General features: G+C 37.6%; 1 protein-coding gene across 1 annotated transcript in view; it reads right to left on the reverse strand.

Moving 5' to 3' along the window:
* The window catches only part of ZNF484 (zinc finger protein 484), a 28,763-nt gene extending 10,886 nt beyond the window's left edge, over window positions 1-17,877 (reverse strand). The window contains 2 exon segments of the mRNA XM_007182401.3: window positions 7,778-7,822; window positions 17,699-17,877. Of these exon segments, the coding sequence (XP_007182463.3) occupies window positions 7,778-7,822; window positions 17,699-17,719 (66 nt within the window). The 5' untranslated portion in view covers window positions 17,720-17,877.
* Between the last annotated feature and the right edge of the window lie 2,941 nt (window positions 17,878-20,818).

Consider the following 20,818-nt stretch of genomic DNA (forward strand, 5'->3'; position numbering starts at 1 on the left):
GTGGACATCCACATGCAAAAAACTGAGGTTGGGGCTTCCCTGGTGGCGCAGCGGTTGAGAATCCGCCTGCCAATGCAGGGGACACGGGTTCGAGCCCTGGTCTGGGAAGATCCCACATGCCACGGAGCAACTAGGCCCGTGAGCCACAGCTGCTGAGCCTGCGCGTCTGGAGCTTGTGCTCCGCAACAAGAGAGGCCGCGATAGTGAGAGGCCCGCGCACCGCGATGAAGAGCGGCCCCCGCTTGCCGCAACTAGAGAAAGCCCTTGCACAGAAACGAAGACCCAACACAGCCAAAAATAAATATAAATAAATAAAAATTAAAAAAAAAAAAAAAAACTGAGGTTGGACTCCTACCTCATGCCATATTAAAAAAATAAACTTAAAATGGATCAAAACACCTAAATGTTCTTAGGTTTTAGCTAAAAAGGGTATATCTTTGTGACATTGGATTTGGCAATAATTTCTTTTTTTTTTTAATAGATCTTTATTGGAGACTAATTGCTTCACAATACTGTGTTAGTTTCTGTTGTACAGCAAAGTGAATCAGCTATATGTATACATATATCCCCATATCCCCTCCCTCTTGAGCCTCCCTCCCACGTTCCCTATCCCACCCCTCTAGGTCATCACAAAGCACCCATGTGATCTCCCTGTACTATGCTGCTGCTTCCCACTAGATAAGTATTTTATATTTGGTAGCATATATATGTCGATGCTTAGATATAAAATCAAAAGCACAAGCAACCAAAGAAAAAATCAGGTAAATTGGACTTTATCAAAATTAAAAACTTTGTGTTTAAAAGGATACCATCAAGAAAGTGAAAACACAGGGGGAATTCTCTGGTGGTCCAGTGGTTAGGTCTCTGCGCTTCCACTGCACGGGGCATGGGTTCGATCTCTGGTTGGGGAACTAAGATCTCACATGCCCTGCGGCGCAGCCAAAACAAACAAACATATAAAAGGTGTACTTTAAAAAAAGAGAGTGAAAAGACAACCCAAAGACTGGGAGAAAATGTTTGCAATTATATATCTGATAAGGGACTTGTGTATAGAATAGATAAAGAACTCTTACAACTCAATAAAAAGATAAATGATCCAATTAAAAATGGATCAAGAATCTGAATATACATATCTCCAAAGAAGATATACAAATGGCCAAAAAAGCACATGAGAGGGTCTCAATATCTTTAGTCATAAGGGATATTGAAATTCAAATCAAAGAGATACCCCTTCAAATTCACTAAGATGATTATAATTTTAAAAATGCTCTGTTTGTACCTATTTGTATTTTTATTATTATTTTGTAGCAAAATAATAAATGACATTAAAATTTGCATTCTGACATTTAAAAAACTACTTAAATCATTAGTCATTAGTCATCAGAAAAATCTACCCATTAGGATGGCTATAATAAAAAAAAAAAGACACATAATAACAAGTGTTAGTGAGGAAGTGGAGAAACTGGAACCCTCCTACAGTAAAGGTGGGAATGTAAAATGGTGCAGTCACTTTGTAAAACAGTCTGATACTTCCTCAAAAGGAATAATATGACCCAATGGTTCCACTTCTAGGTACATACCCAATAGAAATAAAAGCACTTATCCACATGAAACTTGTACAGGAATGTTCATAGTAGAATTATTCTTAATAGTCAAAAATAGAACCAATGCAATGTCTGTCAACTAATGATGAATTTTAAAATGTGGTATATCCATACAAGAGATTATTCAGCCATAACAAGAAATTAAGTACTGATTTATGCTACAATATGGATGAATCTTGAAAATACTATGCTAAATGAAAGAAGCCAGTCACAAAAGACCACATATTATATGATTCTATTTATATGAGATGTCCAAAACAGGCAAACCTATTGAGACAGAAAGAAGACTACTGGTTGCCCAGAGCTAGGGGGAATGGAAGGAATTGGGGGTGGTGACAGCTAAAAGGTATGAGTCGGAGTAGGGAGGGAAAGAAAATGTTCTAAAACTATGAAAAAGGGTGCACAACTCCATGAATATACTAAAACCCATTGAATGCACACTTTAAATGGGCAATACATATGGTATGTGAAGGAGACCCTTTTGAGGCACTGTCATTTCCAGATGGCATACAATAGTTTGTGGCAGTCCAGTGTTTCTTCCAAGAATAATTATAAATGCCAGATGAAATACTGAAATCATCTGTTTGGAAGTACTGGAAGCTTGTTAGGTACTAAGACTCTCAAGAGAACATTGAAGATTTAAGTTGATGTACGCAGCCACTTTTACACTGGGCATATTTACCAATTCTGGGTGTGGCAAAAGGTGAAAATCCAGCTTTGAACAAGTAGAAGGATACAGTTGGGTGACAGAGAAACCAGAACTCAAACACATGGCCAATTTTCCCCTCAGGACATCTGCCAAATTCTAGGGCTGTATGGGCAGAAGACTAAACACTTAAGCAGAATAGCCTCTGAAAAGCAAAGCGAAATTTTAGTAGTCTGGTAAGAAGACAGAGTTGGCATCTATCAGGAGGAGGGTCCACAGAGGACAAACCGGGCTCTCAGCTGAAAATCCTAGATGGCCAGAGTGAACGAAAGGTAGACTATTATTAGGGCTTCAACTCAGCCTTGATTCAGCATAACACTGTGACTGACTGGATAAAGATGTTCATCTTCTACTCTATCTGCTCAGGGAAAGACGAATCCACTATTGAGAAAGATATCATAATCTAGATCTTCTACAATGCTTTATACATGTTTTGATACAATAAAAGATATCCTATGCCTATCAAAAACCAGGGCTAAATATCCAAAACCAGAGGAAAAAAATTCAAAAGAAACAGTCCTACAGCGCTTTGGAGTTAGAAGAAAAGATGGAGAATTTCATTAGAGAAAATGGGACTTATAATAAAGATATCAAATGAAAACTGAAAAATTCAGTATCTAAAATTAAGAACTGAGAGAGGTTTAATAGCAGAGTACAGAATTACTGAAATAGAAGACAAGCAAACAGAAAATATCCAAACCAGACCACAGAGGTTTTTTTTAAAATAAAATAAACACAAGTGCATGTGACGTATCACATGTACAACACAGTGAAAAGGAATAACATATTGTAGTCTGAGAAGATAAAGAGGGAGAATATGAGGCAGAAGCAAAATTTGAAAAAGTAATGGTGAATGACAGCAACTCAAAGATTCATACTGTAAATACTGTAAATACTGACTATGCAAAACCAGTAACAGTAATACCTTGTGAAGTTTAAAATATGTGTAGAATTTAAATGCAGCAAATGGAATTAAGGTGTTTTAGTATCTATTGAGAAGGGGGCAAGGTAATAATGAGTTAAAAATGGATATTGTAATATCTAGGGAAACAAATAAAAGAATGTATAACAAGCAAGTTAACAAAATAAAAATTAAAATTCTGACTAATCTAAAAGAAAGTCAAGAAAGGAATGTAAAAATAATATTAAACAGACAGTTCAATTATAAAACTAATAAAAGTGAATATAGAACTTCCCTGGTGGTGCAGTGATTAAGAATCTGCCTGCCAATGCAGGGGACATGGGTTCAAGCCCTGGTCCGGGAAGATCCCACAAACCACGGAGCAACTAAGCCCTCGAACTACAACTACTGAGCCTGCGTGCCACAACTACTGAAGCCTGTGTGCCTAGAGCCCATGCTCCACAACAAAGAGAAGCCACCACAATGAGAAACCCGGGCACCACAACGAAGAGTAGTCCCCGCTCGCCACAACTAGAGAGAGCCCATGCGCAGAAACGAAGATGCAACACAGCCAAAATAATTAATTAATTAATTTTAAAAGAAAGAAAGAAAGAAAAAAAACTGGGTATAAATTCAAGTATATCAGTAATTGCATTAAATGTAAATAAACTAAACAATCAAATTAACAGCAAAGATTGAGACTTCCAGTTCAAAAAAAAAAAAAAGTTAAATGCATTCCACCCTATTCATCCTGCTAAATACCTAAATACCTAGGTTTTTTTTCTAAAAACCTAGAAAAATATATAAGCATCTATCCACACCCTTGACTTTCTCTCAAGAGCATACTTTCCTACAGTGAAACTAATTTTAGCATCTTTTGGAATCTTGATAGCCCCAAAATTTCCCAAAACATCAAGTATAGTTCCTTTTTGCTCAACAGTTCTTCCTTCAATCTATCTCTTAACATTCATATTTTACTATAAGCAGGAAGAAGAAACCAGGCTACATCTTCAACCTTTTGCTTGAAAATCTCCGCAGAGAAAAATACAAGTTCATCATTGACAAATCTGCTTTTCACATAACTACAGGACAAAATTCAGCTAAGCTTTCTGCCACTGTATAACAGAGATGTCCTTTTCCTCTAGTTTCCAGTAACATGTTCCTCATTTCCTTCTGAGTCTTCAGCAGCAGCACCATTAACACCCATATTTCTATCAATAGTCTGTTTATAATAATTGAAATATTCTCTAAAACAATATAGCATTTTTCCTAGTGTGCTCCTCACTTCATTCTGAGTCCTCTAGCAGAGTTAACATTCATATTTCTATTATCAGTCTGTTCGAGGAATTCTAGGCTCTTGCTATTATGCTCTTCAAAATTTTTACAGTTTCTATCCATTACCAAATTCCAAAGCCATTTGACATTTTTGGGTATTTGTTACAGCATCATTCCACTTCCAGGTACCAAAATCTGTAATGGTTTCCTATTGCTGCTGCAACAAATTGCCACAAACTTAAAACACAAATTTATTATCTTACAGTTCTGGAGGTCAGAAGTTGAAAATAGGTCTTACTGGGCTAAAATCAATGTGTTGGATGTACTCCTTCTGGAGGCTATAAGGGAGAATCCATTTCCTCGTCTTATCTGACTTCTAAGAAGTTCGTGGTCCCTTCCTCTATCTTCAAAGCCAGCAGAGTAGCATCTTCAAATCTCTCCTTGACTCTGACCCTTCTGCCTCCCTCTTTCACTTATAAGGACACTGTGATTACACTGGACCCTCCCAGATAACCCAGAACAATCACCCCATCTCAAAATCCTTAACTTAATCACATCTGCAAAGTCCCTATTGTCATGTGAAGTAACATATTCACGGGTTTCAGGAATTAGGATGTGGATACCTTTGGGGGTTATTATTCTGCCTACTACATCCAGTAAGAAAAGATGGGAGAGTAAAAGTAAAAAGAATGGCTTAAAATTTCTGAGTAAAAATGACTTACAATCTAGAATTAGCTATGAAATTACTGAGGGTAAAATAAAAATATTTCCGGACATGCAAGGTCTCAAAAAATTTACTTTCCACACAATACTTTCTAGAGAGCTACTGGAAAATATTCTCTAAAAATGAAAGCATAAATCAGGAAAGAGCCAGAAAGCAAGAGCTCCAATACTTGAGAGACATGAAAGGAATTCCTAGTATCATGCCAAAGGGAGACCCCCAAGTCAGTGGATGAGTATCAAACAGAGAGCAACTTCAAGCAGGTCAAAGACTCTAAAGGAAGCTTCTTTCAACAGCTGAAATAAATCCCTATATTCTGGAGCCAAATTGCTTGGGTTTTACTTCTGGCTTCACCAATTACTAGCAGTGTGACCCAGGGCAAGTTACTTCTCTGTGGATCTGTTTCCTTCTCTGTAAAATGAGGATAATGATTATAGATACCTCAAAGGGGTTATGATTAAATCAGTTAATAGAGAGTGTTTATAGTGCCTAGCATATAGTAAGCACTATATTAATGTTTGTGATTACTGTTATTATCTAATATATTTTAACATATTGAGAAGATATTTATATACCTGGGAAGAATGTGAAGTTGAATTAGTGATCCAAATATGGAAAATGAAACAAATGATTCAACCAAACAATAATAAATTCCAGGTAAAACAAAAAATAGTGCATAAAAGGTAAAATAAATGGTTCAGCTATGAATATAATTAAAATAATCATAATAATAAATACAGCCTATTGATTTACCCAAAATTATGATATACCTATATTAGAAGGAGGGGAAGAAGAAATGTGCATATAAGTGTTGAAGGCTTAAGTGTCTGAAAGAGAGTTAAATCCCTATTTTCCATTGTGCTAAGTCAGTAGAAACTGCCTAAAGCTGAAAACCAAAAGGTACCAATATAAACATGTTATTTAGACATAGGAACATAAATACTAAAAAAATTAGTTCAGTTGAGTTCAGAGTGATGTGATTACCTTTATGAAGCTGCAATTTGAGGGATAAGAGAGCAGCTAACAGGTGTTTTGTTATTTTTTTAAATGAAGCTTCAAAAAACTGTTTGATTGAGTAAACATATCTATAACCTTAATGATACTCAAAATTAAATATTTACTTTTAAAAGTTAAAATGCAAAGAACAAAGAGGTAAAAAAATTGAAAAAAAGAAAGGCCATGCTTAATATATAAATAACTCCTCCTTTTAAAAAAAATTCAGTGAACTGACTTCGACCCCTGGAAAAACAGGGTAGATGCACTTGTCCCTATTCACCCACTAAGTACATCTAGTAACCATAGACATTATCCATAAAGCAAACATAAGAAGACTGAAAGCTTAAAGAAAAAAAAGCAAACTCTCTAGGGACCTCAGGAACCAAGGAACTATACAGCATGAGTTTCCTGAAGTCTATTGACTCATACAGCCCCGACCAAGTACTAGAAAAGCCTACAACCCAGAAACACCAACAAGGGCACAACAAAAAAACTCAAAGAAAAGTCTGTTCTCTCTAGCTAAAAGACCAGGAAAGGGGCAATCTAGAAAGACAGAAAACCTTTAGGCAAAACATGCTCCAGCCAAACATAACAAATAAACAGAAAACTCTGGGCCTGATCCCATGCCCATCAGCAAAGACCCAGTGGGTAGCTTAGATTCCCACTCTTGCCTGGCTGAACAGAGGGGCCCCATCACACTCCAATGGAGTGGTATGGAAAAAGAAAAAAAACCAAGTGGAGTTTTGGGACTTTCATCCATGCATAGCAGTAATGAAAGAAAAAAATAGAACAATATCCCTCCTAAACATGATACAAAATCCTTAAAAAATATATTAGCAAATACAAATATATAAAAAGAAGTGTATGTCATGACCAAGTGGAAATTATTCAGAGGTTGCAAGGCAGGCTCAATATGTGAAAATCAATCAATGTAATCTACCGCAGCAATTAGCTAAAAAGGAAAATCACCTGACCATGTCAACTGATGCAGAAAAAGCAACTGACAAAATTCAACATCCATTCACTCAAAACTTTGCTTCACAAGGTGGTCCTTGCACCAGCAGCACTGACATCCTGTGGGAATCCCAGTCCTATTAAATCAGAATCTGGAGTCATGTGCAAGTGTGAGAAGCACTGCTTTGTAAGTCACTATAGAAAACCTGTTAGTACACTTCTAACAGGGTTGTTAAAGACACTGTCCTATCTCCATTCATCTGAAGATCTATCAAAAATTTTCTCAAACATCAAGAACCAGGAAATAGTTACTATAGATGAAATAAATTACTTTTCAACAATATAAACCATGTATTTCACTTCCATCATTGCTATGTCTTTCAGGAAGATCAGAGGCAATTTTACAGTTCAAAGTTCATAACTGTGTGAAGCCACACAACTCACATATACCTATAATCCAAGCTTGACTTGGAGTTGATAATCTCTTCTTTACTTTCTCTGATCTTAGTTTTCATTTATTTATACTTACACATTTACTATATGGGTTAATAGATGCCTCCTAAAATCCACTAAAAAATAAAGAAAGCAACAAATAAATACATGAACAAATAAGAACTCACCAGGGACTTGGTCATTTCTGGTTCTTCTGGGAAAGGGGCAGAGATCTGAAAAAACAGATTGACAGAGGGACAGATGAGAGAAGGAAGTGTGTCAATGGCACACATGGACATATACATCATTTAGTGTCCATGCAACTGACCCAAAAACTTATTTCTAGAACTACATCATAAAAAAATCATCCTGTGTTGCACAAAGATTTAAATCCAGTAGTTTTACCACAGCAAATACCAAAAAAGAAAAAAAAAAGTTTAGAAACATCTTGATAACAATAATTGTGGACAGCTTTAAATACTTTATAGGGCATCCATAGACATAATGTCATGTAAAATTAAACTACTGTAGAAAAATATGTTAAAATGTTAAGTAAAAATAAAAATACGTACCAAACAGTATGAGTCCATTTTCATTGAACAATATGTGTGTACATACACACATACGCACATACATGAATGCATTAATGCACATAGAGAAAATTATCTGGAAGGAAATATATGTTAACAGATATAATATTTGGATGATGGTAAAATTATAAGTAATTTGAATGTTTATATTTTTCTTATTTGTTAGTAAAAAGCAAAGTAACTTTTTAATGATTTTGCTTTGAGCTTCTGTGACCAGCCCATCACAAGTAGTGAGAACATCCATAAGTAAGACCAAAAAAGGGAGACTGCTAGCTTTTTCACTGTTCTTTGCTTACAGTTCTTTGCGGGGTGGGGGGGGGGGGGCGGCCACACCCCGCAGCTTGCGGGATCTTAGCTCCCAAAACAGGAATTGAACCTGGACCCAGCAGTGAAAGTGCTGAGTCCTAACCACTGAACCACCAGGGAATTCCCTCTTCCCATTCTTAAAAGGGAACTGTCAATGGAAACTTTGTCTTAACTACTATATAGTAAGTGGATTTGGTTCTAGTTAATAACAAACCTTAAGACCTAAGTCACTTACTGACTGAAGCCACTGTTTTCCAATTTTTTTATTGAGTTTTCTAACATAAAGAGTTGAATTATTAGTACAAGAAATACACATATACCTTCCATCTAGTTTCAACAATTAGTATTTTGCCATACTTGTTTAATCTTTCTATATACACATATAGTTACATGTAAATGCATACATATATATGAGTATACTAGTGTATATACATTTTTTTTTTGGCTGAACTATTTGAAAGTTGCAGATGTCATGACACTTCATGCCTAAATTCATAACATCAATCTCCTAAAAGATTATTATCATGCCTGAGAAAATTATTAGCAATTCTATGACACTTTAATATTCAGCTCATATTCAAAATTCCCAGTTACTCAAAAAAACCTTTTCTTGTTCTTTTGTTGAAAGCATGTTCCAATCAAGACTCATACATTGGGGACTGTGTCCCTTTTACCCTAGACCTATCCTCCTCAGTATCTTTTTATGATGGACTTTTAAAATTTTTGCTTCTAACGTACACTTTCTAATATAAACAACATTTTGGTTACTTCTTTGCTAATTTTTTTGTGTGGTATAACTTATGTAAAGTACATGAATATTAAGTATACAGCATTTTCCCCTATTTTTCACATCTGCCATCCAGATCAAGAGAGAGAACATTTCTAGCACCTTTGGAAAGTATTAGGGAATCAAACCATTGTTTTTGAAACTTGTCAAAAAGCAAAAGAGTCAGTCAAGCATAACCAAACACTTCATGAATGAATTTCTTTTTCTGCTTATATAATTATTCCAGCTACAAGTTGCCAACTAAAAATTGGCACTTGCCATCTGCCTCTACAAGGGTTAAGCCACTAGCCACTGCAGTTGCTGACCTTCAACACATCCTGAAAGGAGTTCAGGGTGGAGATCAGGAATGAGGCACTTGATGCTCTGGCAAAAAATGGCAGAACAGCCCTGCAGATAGGAAGATATTTTCAGGAGAATATTATATGAGCCCAAATTCTTGCATCTTCTCATATCTAGAAAGGCATTAAAATCATTAACAGAGACATCTGCTCCTTGTGACTAGCAGCAACCTTCACAGGACTAGCAGCAAGACTTTGCTAAAATGTGTGCTTGACTGTACGTACCACCCCCTTCACCTGAATCATGTATAATACTGACCCTCTCTCCTACCTCTCGGAGCAGTTTCTCAGAGCTATATAAAACAGTCTCCTGGGCTATAGTCCTCATTTTGCCCCAAATAAGACAACTCTCAACTCTCACATTATGCATTTTTTTAAGTCGACAAAGTAAAGGAATGGTAGAAATAGAAACGTCCATTTTGCACACATAATGAAATATGGATCTAAGAAACAATCATCAATGGCTGCTCACATCACAAAACAGATAACCAGACATTATGTGCCTCCTGATCAAGTATATCACCTGGGAAGTAGTCTTGCTCCCCAGAAAACAAAAACAAAAAAAGGAATCTGAATTTGATCAAGCCTCTAAATCTTACCAATCCAATCCACATAAAATGATACTTCAAAATGTATTGTAATTTTTTAAGGTGTGATAATAGCACCATGGCTATTTTTATTAAAGGAATTTTACATATTGAAATATTTATGGATAAAATGACAAAATCTTTGAGATTTGCTTCAAAATAATCCAGCAGAAGAGAAGAAATGTTGGAGGAAGGGATAGATGACAAATGACTGGGCATGAGTTGATAATTGTGAAAACTGATGGGTAATTGCGGCGTGAGGGCTTCTCTCTAGTTGTGGCGTGGGGTTTTTCTCTTCTCTAGTTATGGCACGTGGGCTCCAGAGCGCATGGGCTTTGTAGTTTGCGGCACATGGGCTCTCTAGTTGAGGCGCACAAGCTCAGTAGCTGTGGTGCACGGGCTTAGTTGCCCCATGGCATGTGGGATCCTAGTTCCCTGACCAGGGATCGAACCCACATCCCTTGCATCAGAAGGCGGATTCTCTACCACTGGACCACCAGGGAAGTCCCCTAAATGAAGCTTCTTTATACTACTTTCTCTACATTTGTATTTTTTAAATTTTCATAGGAAAAAAGTTTTAAAAAGTCATTTTTTAGATAACATCAGCTGAAAAAAATGCACAACCTAAAAGGTGAGAATTATGTTTTATTCGGCGGACTTGCTGAGAACTAAAGCCCAGGATGCAGCCTCTCAGATAGCTCTGAGGGACTGTTCCGAAAAGGTAAGGGAGGAGCCAGGATATATAGGAGTTTTTACACACAAAAAAAATAGGTAGTTGGAACATGAAAAGATTACTGTTAAAGAAAATCCACTGTAATGGCCTATATGGGAAAAGAATCTAAAAAAAAGTGGATATATGTATATGTATAACTGATTCACTTTGCTGTACACCTGAAACTAACATAACATTGTAAATCAACTATATCCAATAAAAATTTTAAAAAAAGAAAAGAAAAGAAAAGAAAAAGAAAATCCAGACATCTCAAGTTAATGAATTTAGCAGTTCTCTATGTATGGGAAGATTCGAGAGTCTGGGCTCATTAAATCATGGCTTTGATATGCACCTTAAATATCTAGGGCCAGTATCCTGGTTTTTTCCATCCTGAATCCCCTCAGGGTGCACAGTTGGGGGCGAGTGCAGTGGCTGATGGATTGTTGACCACAACATCCTTTGTTTACTGATACGGCAGGTGACAACTTTCTTTGTCCACAATAATCAGAGAACTCTGACTACAGATTGAATATCAGATGACATTAGGGAGTTACTGTAACTTTTGTTAGGTGAGTAATGGCCTGGGGGTTATGTGGGGTGGGGGGGGAAGTCCACATCCGTTGGATTTGCATGCTAAAGTATTTGTGGGTGAAATGACATGGTATCCAAGATTTGTTTTAAGATATTCTAACTAAAACAAAGCAAGTGAGAAGAGATAGGTGAAACAACACTGGCAAATAGTTGATAATTATTGAGACTGGGTGATGAGGGCATTTGTAGGTTCATTACAACATTTTCTCTACTTTCCTGTATGTTTGAAATTTTCTATAATAAAAACTTAAAAAAATAAATCCTCTCCCACTACAGGGAACAGCCTTGGAGTACATGACATGAGCCATGCATTGTTCACATTGCAAAGGATCATGCTTTGTTTCAGCAAGTCCACCTCTGAGAAGATTCATACTTCTGGGCTTCCCCCTCCCCACTTGCAGGAACTGTCACATTTCTGCCAAGCCAGGATTTGAACTGGATATGGAATCTATGAGACAAGCTCTTTTTGGCTGGCATGTTCACAATGAGCCTCACCTCTGTGTTTTCTTAAAACTCCAGTCTTCCCAGGAACCCTAAGTTGAGTGAGGGTCCAAAGACTGCCAGTGATTATCGGGCCAAGTTGGGCTGGAGTCTGAAAAAATGATCCTGAAGGCTCAACTAAGTGGTCTGACCTCAGGGCTCTGTGGAAACACAAAGGGATCCTGACAGAGAGAGTGCCACTCGGTGACAGCCTCTCAGCTGTCCTCCCAAGAGTGCATCAAACAGCGTGGAACAGGGTGGCACAGGGGAAATATATGAGGTGTGGAGCCAAATCAATGTACATTTGAATCCCAGGTCTTCCACCTTCTAGCTGTGACAATCTGAAGAACTTACTTCAGTCTCAGTTTCCTCATCCTTATAAGATAAACAAACCAATTTTATAATATTTGAAAAGCACTCAGTCCATGTGTGGCACATAAGTGCTTGTTAAATATTAATTACTGCTATTATTACAAAATCAGTAATCCACATAGAATGCAATTACTGTATCAAACATTATCTGACTTCACCAGCCCCTCAAGTCATCACCAACCCTGACACTCAGTTCCTCACTCCCACTCCTCAATCTGCTTACTACAACTGTCAACTGCTGCACACTGACCTCACCCCAGTAGCCATTACTCACACATCAGAATCACTGGTTCCCTTGTCCTGCTTTCCACAGGCCGCAATTGAGGCAGAAGATAGATGGGTTCCAGGCTAGACGTTTACAACTAGCCTCTGTTTATATTTCTTGAGGCAAGAAATAGATGGGCTCCAGGTTAGACATTTACAGCCAGCTTCCTGTTTACACTTCCAGATAGAAATAACACAGGAACAGGGTAAACAGCTGCACTTTGCCTCCAGTGGACACTTTAAGATAACAGTAATGGCAGGGGCAGATAGGAGCTGAGTCCTGCCCAGATAAACGATAAATAGACCACATATTTCTCATGTTTGAGGTCAAGGAGACCTCCCCAACTACACATGCATAGAAAGGCTCCTCAGGGGTCAAAAAAGGGAGGGGGCGCCACCCCATAATAGGTGGTGTCAACCTTCCCACAGGCTTCTGCACTGGAATCCACCTTGGCAAAAAGATGTGCATGCATGTGACGGTGGGACCTAGGATAGGTCAGGTGTGGAAAAAGAAGTGAGATAACTGGTCAAAGATAAGAAAAGATCCAGACGAAATGCCTTATATAAATGATTTAACCACCTCTTTACTTCACTCCTCCTCATTAGGGAGGACGCCCATACTCTTTCTCTCCGGGTGTGTATCTCTGCCTTGCTTCTGTCTTAACTACACAAACTGTTTCTCTGTGTCTCTCCCATATGTTGTGCTGTGTCTCTAATAAACTTTGTACCTGTTTTTACGGTTTCTGCCTCCTTGAAACATTCTTGCTTTCAAACGGGGCAAGAGCCAGGGAAACTTTGCCCTTGCTGGTCTAGGGGCTAGGATTCTTGGTTTTCATCCAGGCTACCCAGGTCCAATTCCTGGGCATGGAACTAGGATCTTGCTTCAAGCCACCACTCACTGCTGTCTCCACGAGATCACAATCACTCATTCTATAGTCCCTGATCACAGAACCTCCAACATCTCTACCTCATGGTCCTGGTTCTACATCAATCATGCCCTGAAAAGGAAAAACTCCTCTTGTGTGTTTTTCCTCTATTCTCAACACTTCTGGCCACCAAGTGTGTGTGTGTGTGTGTGTGTGTGTGTGTGTGTGTGTGTGTGTGTGTTGGGAGGGAGGGGTCCCCAAACCAAGCAATTCTACAACACCAGCTGGGTGTCCTACAATTTAACTCAGTTCTGACACCATCTACTTAAGAGTTAGCACTAGATCACACAGGGTAAGGGCTTAGTCCTATGAGACTGTCCCACCCCAACTTCAGATGCCAATCACAAGTTCAGGTTGTTACTTGTGCTCTGACCAATCGGTTATAATCAGAGGTTCCCATGACCTCCTCCTCAGTCTCCATTAATTTGCTAGAGCAGCTCATAGAACTCAAGAAAATATTTTACTTATTAGATTACCAATTTATTATAAAAGAATATAACTCAGAAACAGCCAGGTAGAATAGAAGAGATGGTTATGGCAAGATACGTCAGAAGCAGTGCATCACTCTCCCAGAATCTCCACATGTTCAATCCAGAAACTCTCCAAAACCCACCCTTTTGGGTTTTTATGGAGGCTTCACTATGTACAAATGATTGATTAAATAACTGGCCATTGGCGACTGATTCAACCTCCAGCCAGGGAGTGGGTTTCAAGTTCTAAAACTTTAATAATTTGCTTGGTTCCCCTGGCAACCAGCCCCCATCCAGCAATTCACTAGGGGCTTTCCAAACATCACTTCAGGTGTGGCTGAAAGGAACTTTTTATAGCAAAAAACTCCCACTAATTTCACCCTATCCCTTTGGTGCTATTTCAAGACACAGGAACAAAAGAAGCCCCTATAGCCCTTATCACTTAGGAAATTATAAAGGCGTTAGGAGCTATATGCTGGGAACTGTGGATGAAAACCAAAATATATATTTCTTATTATATCATAATACCACATGTACCAATAACTGGTCTCCACACTTTTATCACTACTGTCGACTGAAAAAAAAATGCACAGGCTAAAAGGTGAGGATTATTATTTATTCGACAGACTTACTGAGGACTTAAGCCCAGGATACAGCCCCTCAGATAGCTCTGAGGGACTGTTCCAAAGAGGTAAGGGAGGAGCCAGAATATACATGAGTTTTTGCAAAACAAAACAAAACCAAAACCATCTAATTGGAACATCAAAAGATTACTGTCAATTAAAGAAAATCCAGACATCTCTAGTTAATTAATTTAGCACTTTCCTATATATGGGAGATGCAAGAGTCTGGGCTCACTGAAATCATTCCTTTGACATGCATCTAACTATCTAGGGCCAATATCCTGCTTTTCCCCATTCTGGATTCCCCTCTGGATGCACAGTTGGGGGTGGCTGCAGTGGCTGATGGCTTGATAGCCACACCATCCTTTGTTTACTGAAATGGCAGGCAGTGTTCTTTGTCCACACTACCCACAATGCATCTCCATCAGTGATCCCAAGACTGCAATTCCAGACATACCTGCACCTGCGATGGACTCTGAGAAATCACCCAAGGACTCCTACCACTATCCACACCATTCACTAGGCCTACACCATTAGCCTTTCCAACAAATTTACATGCAAACATGCACACCAGTTGGAGCTCAATCAGTGAACAAACCTAGGAATATTCTTGAATTTTAAAGGTAAATTTTAAAATCTAAAACACATCTAAATCTAAATCATGTGTGAAAGAACAGATTATTTACAGAAAAAGAATTAAGAAGATCAAGATGCCCCATCTGCAGTAATGAAAGCTAACTGACATCAGAAGTAGCATCTAAAGGACCACTTCTCTGTTAGGGCCAAAGACATTTTCAGAAATAAAACACTTGCAGAATATCTCTTATCATTACCTGAGGAAAATACCCACAAAAGTATTCCAAACAAATGTAAAATAAATCAGATGAGAAACAGCAAATAGAAAAATTGTTCAGCAATAATTTTTGCAAGAGATATATAATTATTAAAAAAAGATGATGACAATGTGATAAGGAGGCCACTAAATGGAAAATTAATAATACTATCCTATGACAAAACATTTCTAACTATCTCAGGAAAAAAACAGGAGTTATCTGGGGTGTAGAATGGAAACAATGAACAGAAATTTCATCAACCCAATAAAAGTATGAAAAAGGAAAAGAAAATGAGTTAAAATAAATAGTAAACATTAAAACAGAAGGTATAAAAATCAGGTAAATCATTATTACACTAAACTGAAAAGGTAAAATTATCCTATTGACAAACAAAGACTAGGTTATAGGCTGGATTTGAGAAAACCAAAATGTATCTATTATAAGTAGTTAACCTAAACAATGAGGCAAATAGAAATATAAAATAAAGCCCTGGGCAAAGGTAAATCATCCAAATGAAATGAACGTGAAAGCAGGGATAGCAATATAAATACCAAAGTGAAATTCAAAATTGAAATTGCTTTTTGTTGAAAAGAGGGATCCTATAATAATAGCATCCAATAAATGAAAAAAATGATACAATATGCATTAACCATTAGGTTTATGCACGTCTCTCCCCCAAACACACACAAATAAAGCTAGCAAAAAAGCACATAGAACTACAAAGTGAATTATTAGTGAGAGATTACTATTATACCTTTTTCAGAATGTGATGAATCAAGTAGACCAAAAATAGGAAAGAAAAAAACTTGAAAAATACGAACAGGCTATATTTAATATACATTAAGAGAAGTTTGTACCACACAAACAGAAAACATACTTTCTCCTATAGCCATTGAACAAAGTTCAATGTAACTTGTGTAACTTGTCTTCAAGGAAAATCTTGATAAATTTTTAAAAGTTGAGACTTTGTAGTCTACAGTTTATGACAATATAATAAAATTTAAAATAAACAATTAAAACATATCAATAATTTGGGAATGAAGAAACTCCAATAACTCAGGATCAAAGTGGAACATCAAACTGAAATTATACATTTCAAAGATAAAGATGTATATAAAAGAAACTTTATACCTCTAAACGTATCCAGTATAAAACTGGGAAAATAAGGGAAAGAATGACAATTTACATAAAACGGAGATAAAAGAGAAACTATCTAAAAAGAAAAAGATAAAATTAATATAAAAACAGTAGAGAGTATAAACACAATCGGTACTTCAAAATGACCAGTAAAGTAAACCTTGAGATGACTGATAGTGAAAAAGGGAAAGAAAAATGATACATAAATATTATGAATGACACAGTAGCTACTAATCTGGATATGGAAGGGATCAAAATAAGGTAAATTGAAATGCAACCCCATATATTTTTAAAATCTCTAGCAAAGTGTACCATGATAACGATAAAGAAAATTTTCACATATTGAGGTATGGGGAAGTCATTCTGGCTTATACATGATTCTGCCTGAACTTGCGTGAACACACACAGCACATCTGCTTTCACCATTAAAGTAAAGAAGTCTGTTTCGAAGATAAAAATAAATAACTCCCTTCCCATGGCATCCCCTTCCTAGACACCAGGGTCCTGCTGTCTCACTTTATATGTACTAAATCTGGTGCTCTTAAAACCTTGAAGGAATATATCCCTGTCATGTTTGATGTATGATTTTTGATCTGATAAGGTATAAGACTATGCTGAAAATCATGCTTCAACCCAGCTGTTTCTCAGAGCCTTCTGAGACGCTATCTCCTGGGCTACAGTCCTCAGTTTGGCTCAAATAAAACTCTTTTCTACTCCTATTATGATTATTTATTGATTATTTCCGTCAACAACTTTTAAAATATCAGGAATAGAAACAAACCAGTAAGCAGAAAAAAGAGAGGAAATCAATGAAGATCTAGCATCCTTCCCCCTCAGAGCCTTCATTACTCAGGCCCCACAGTTATCCTCCCCACCCCCCACAGACTCCGGGAATCCGTCCAGAGATCCAACATCAAAGATCCCACAGACCCCACCACTCCGCCTGGGAATCCACCATCATAGACCCCATCACTCCCACCCCATGTCTCCGCGGATCCACCATTAAAGACCCCACTATCAATCTGCCGGGAAGCCACCATCAAGACCACACCGACCCTTATTATTCCATCCACTGACCGCCTCCATCACTGACCCGATTGTTCTTCACGGACATCAGAGACACCTCTTCACTCAGCCCTCGGAAACTCCCGGCACTGACCAGCCCCTCACCCACGCTCTTTCAAGACAGTGGTCATTTAACCACTGGAACGGCAACAGCACCCACTTCCTTCTTCTGGATCCCTCCCTGTCCTTGTGGAATTCCTTAGGCGCCTCCTGGGTGCGCGCATGCTCAGTAGCGGCTTCTTTGCCAAAACTTGCCAGTATCCAACATGGCGCTCTGCTGAACCCCGCCCCTCTCTAAATGTCTTAAATTTGAAGTCATTATGGCTGCGCCCCTGTAGTCACTCAGGCCTGTGGGCGGCCATGTTGAAGTGACGTAGACTTGTGTGTAGTTAAAGAGTTGTCAGGAGGAAAGGTGGACCAGAGGTATGTATCCTGGAATTAAACCAGGAACAACCCAGAGTTCTGGGTGACCAGAGTCAGTCACCCCAAGCAGCCCCAGGCCTTTCCCCTACTCCTGTGGCTTCAAACACCGTCAAACAATAATATCTAATCAGCAATTATTAAACACCCCATCCCCAAACAGTAGAATAAACATTCTATGCAAGCACCTATAGAGCATTTACCAAGGGATACCATAAGCTGGGCTGTAAAACAAATCTTATCAAATTTAATAGAACTGAAATCTTAGAGAGTATTGATGGAAATAATCAGTAAACAGTCTAACACAGGAATATAAAAGAGTTTTATTTGAGCCAAACTGAGAACTGTAGCCCAGGAGACAGCTTCTCAGATAGGTCTGAGGAACCACTCCCCTGAAGCATGGTTTTTAGCATAAGCTTAAACCTTAACAGAACAAAGAGCATACATCAAATATGACAGGGGTATATTCCTTCAAGCTTTCAAAAGAGACAGATTTATTACATATACAGCAAGACAGCAGGACCCTGGTGTCTGGAAAGGGAACTTTATCTTCGAGGGAGTGTTAACACTGGATGCTATAGGAAGGGAGTTATTTATCCTTATCTTTGAAACAGACATTCTTTGCCTTAATGGTTAAAGCAGATGCGCTGTGTGTACTTGACAGGCCATGAGTCAGGCTGCTTTAGTTCACCCAAAGTTCAGGCTGAACCATGTATAAGCCAAAATGAATTCTCCATACCTCAGTATGTGAAAATTTTCTCCATCAGGAGTATGTTCCCTGGACACAATAGAATCAAACAAGAAATCAGTAACAGAAAGACAATGGGAAATTAACACTTGTAAATTAAACAACACAATTCTAAATAATCCATGGGTCAAAAGAGAAGACTCAAGGAAATTTTAAAAATATATTGAAATGAATGAAAATGGAAAAAAAATGTATCAAAATTTGTACTTTGCAAGTAAAGTAGTGGTGAGAGGAATTTTATACTGCTAAATGTTTACATTAGAAAAGAAGAAAATTCTCGAATCAATAACCTAAGTTCCCACATTAATAAACTAGAAGAGGAAGAGCAAAATAAAAACAAGAAGGAAGTAAATAATAAAAATATGAGCAAAAAATAATACAATTGAAAAAACAATAGAGAAAACAAAACAATAAGCTAGTTCTATGGAAAGTGTGATAAAATTGACAAGCCTCTAGAAGAGACATAAGTTACCAAAAACAAGAATGAAATATAAGATACCACTGTAGATCCTACAGATAACAAAAGAATAAAAAGAGAATACCAATAGAACTACCATATGACCCAGAAATCCCACTATTGGGCTTATACCCTGAGAAAACCATAACTCAAAAAGAGTCATGTAACACAATGTTCATTGCAGCTCTATTTACAGTAGCCAGGACATGGAAGCAACATAAGTGTCCATCGACAGATGAATGGATAAAGAAGATGTGGCACATATATACCATGGACTATTACTCAGCCATAAAAAGAAACAAAATTGAGTTATTTGTAGTGAGGTGGATGGACCTAGAGTCTGTCATACAGAGTGAAGTAAATCAGAAAGAGAAAAACAAATACCGTATGCTAACACATATATATGGAATCTAAAAAAAAAAAAAATTGTCATGAAGAACTTATGGGCAGGATGGGAATAAAGACACAGACCTACTAGAGAATGGACTTGAGGACATGGGGAAGGGGAAGGGTAAGCTGGGACAAAGTGAGAGAGTGGCATTGACATATATACACTACCAAATGTAAAATCGATAGCTAGTGGGAAGCAGCTGCATAGCACAGGGAGATCAGCTTGGTGCTTTGTGACCATCTAGAGGGGTGGGATAGGGAGGGTGGGAGGGAGATGCAAGAGGGAGGAGATATGGGGATATATGTATATGTATAGCTGATTCACTTTGTTATAAAGCAGAAACTAACACACCATTGTAAAGCAATTATACTCCAATAAAGACGTTAAAAAAAAAAGAGGATACCAAAAACCATTCTACACACATAAATTTGACAACTTAGAAAAATACACCAATTGCTCATAAAAGCACAAACTCCAACAACTTTCACAGCAAAAAATAAATATGTTGAGTAGCCCTATAATTGAAGTCAAAATTTAAACATCTGAAAATGAAATCTTCAGACCCAGATGTCTTCATTGGAGATTTCTAACAAACATTTAAACATTAACACAAATTCTACACAATCTCTTTCAGAATAAACAATAAAAAGGAACACATTCCAACTAACTTCATGAGGTCAGTATTGCCCTGATACCAAAATGAAAGACAGTACCAAAAAAACAAAAAAAAGAATGCAGATCAATATACTTCATGAATGTTGATAAGGAAAAAATCCTTAACAAAGTATTAGCAAATAGAATTTTTAAATATGTTAAAAATAAAATTCAGCTGAGTAAATTTTAAAGATCTTATTGGCTTTATTCAACGATTCATGAATCTGGCAGCATCCAACCTAGCAGATAGAAAGGAGCTTTCTAGCAGATAGAAAGGAGCTCTGAGAAGCTGTGCAAATGAAATTTTTTTATGGGCAGAAGAGAGCAGAAACAAGGAAGTTACATTAGGCAGAAAGCAGATTGGTTATTGCAAGATTACTTTCCTTTAGGGAATGACAGGGATCTATCAGGCAGATTACCTAACAAATGCTGATCAGGTGATTCCGTATTGACTGGCTTAAGATTTTATTTCTTGGAG

Source organism: Balaenoptera acutorostrata, chromosome 6, assembly GCF_949987535.1.
Source record: "Balaenoptera acutorostrata chromosome 6, mBalAcu1.1, whole genome shotgun sequence".
NCBI lineage: Eukaryota > Metazoa > Chordata > Mammalia > Artiodactyla > Balaenopteridae > Balaenoptera > Balaenoptera acutorostrata.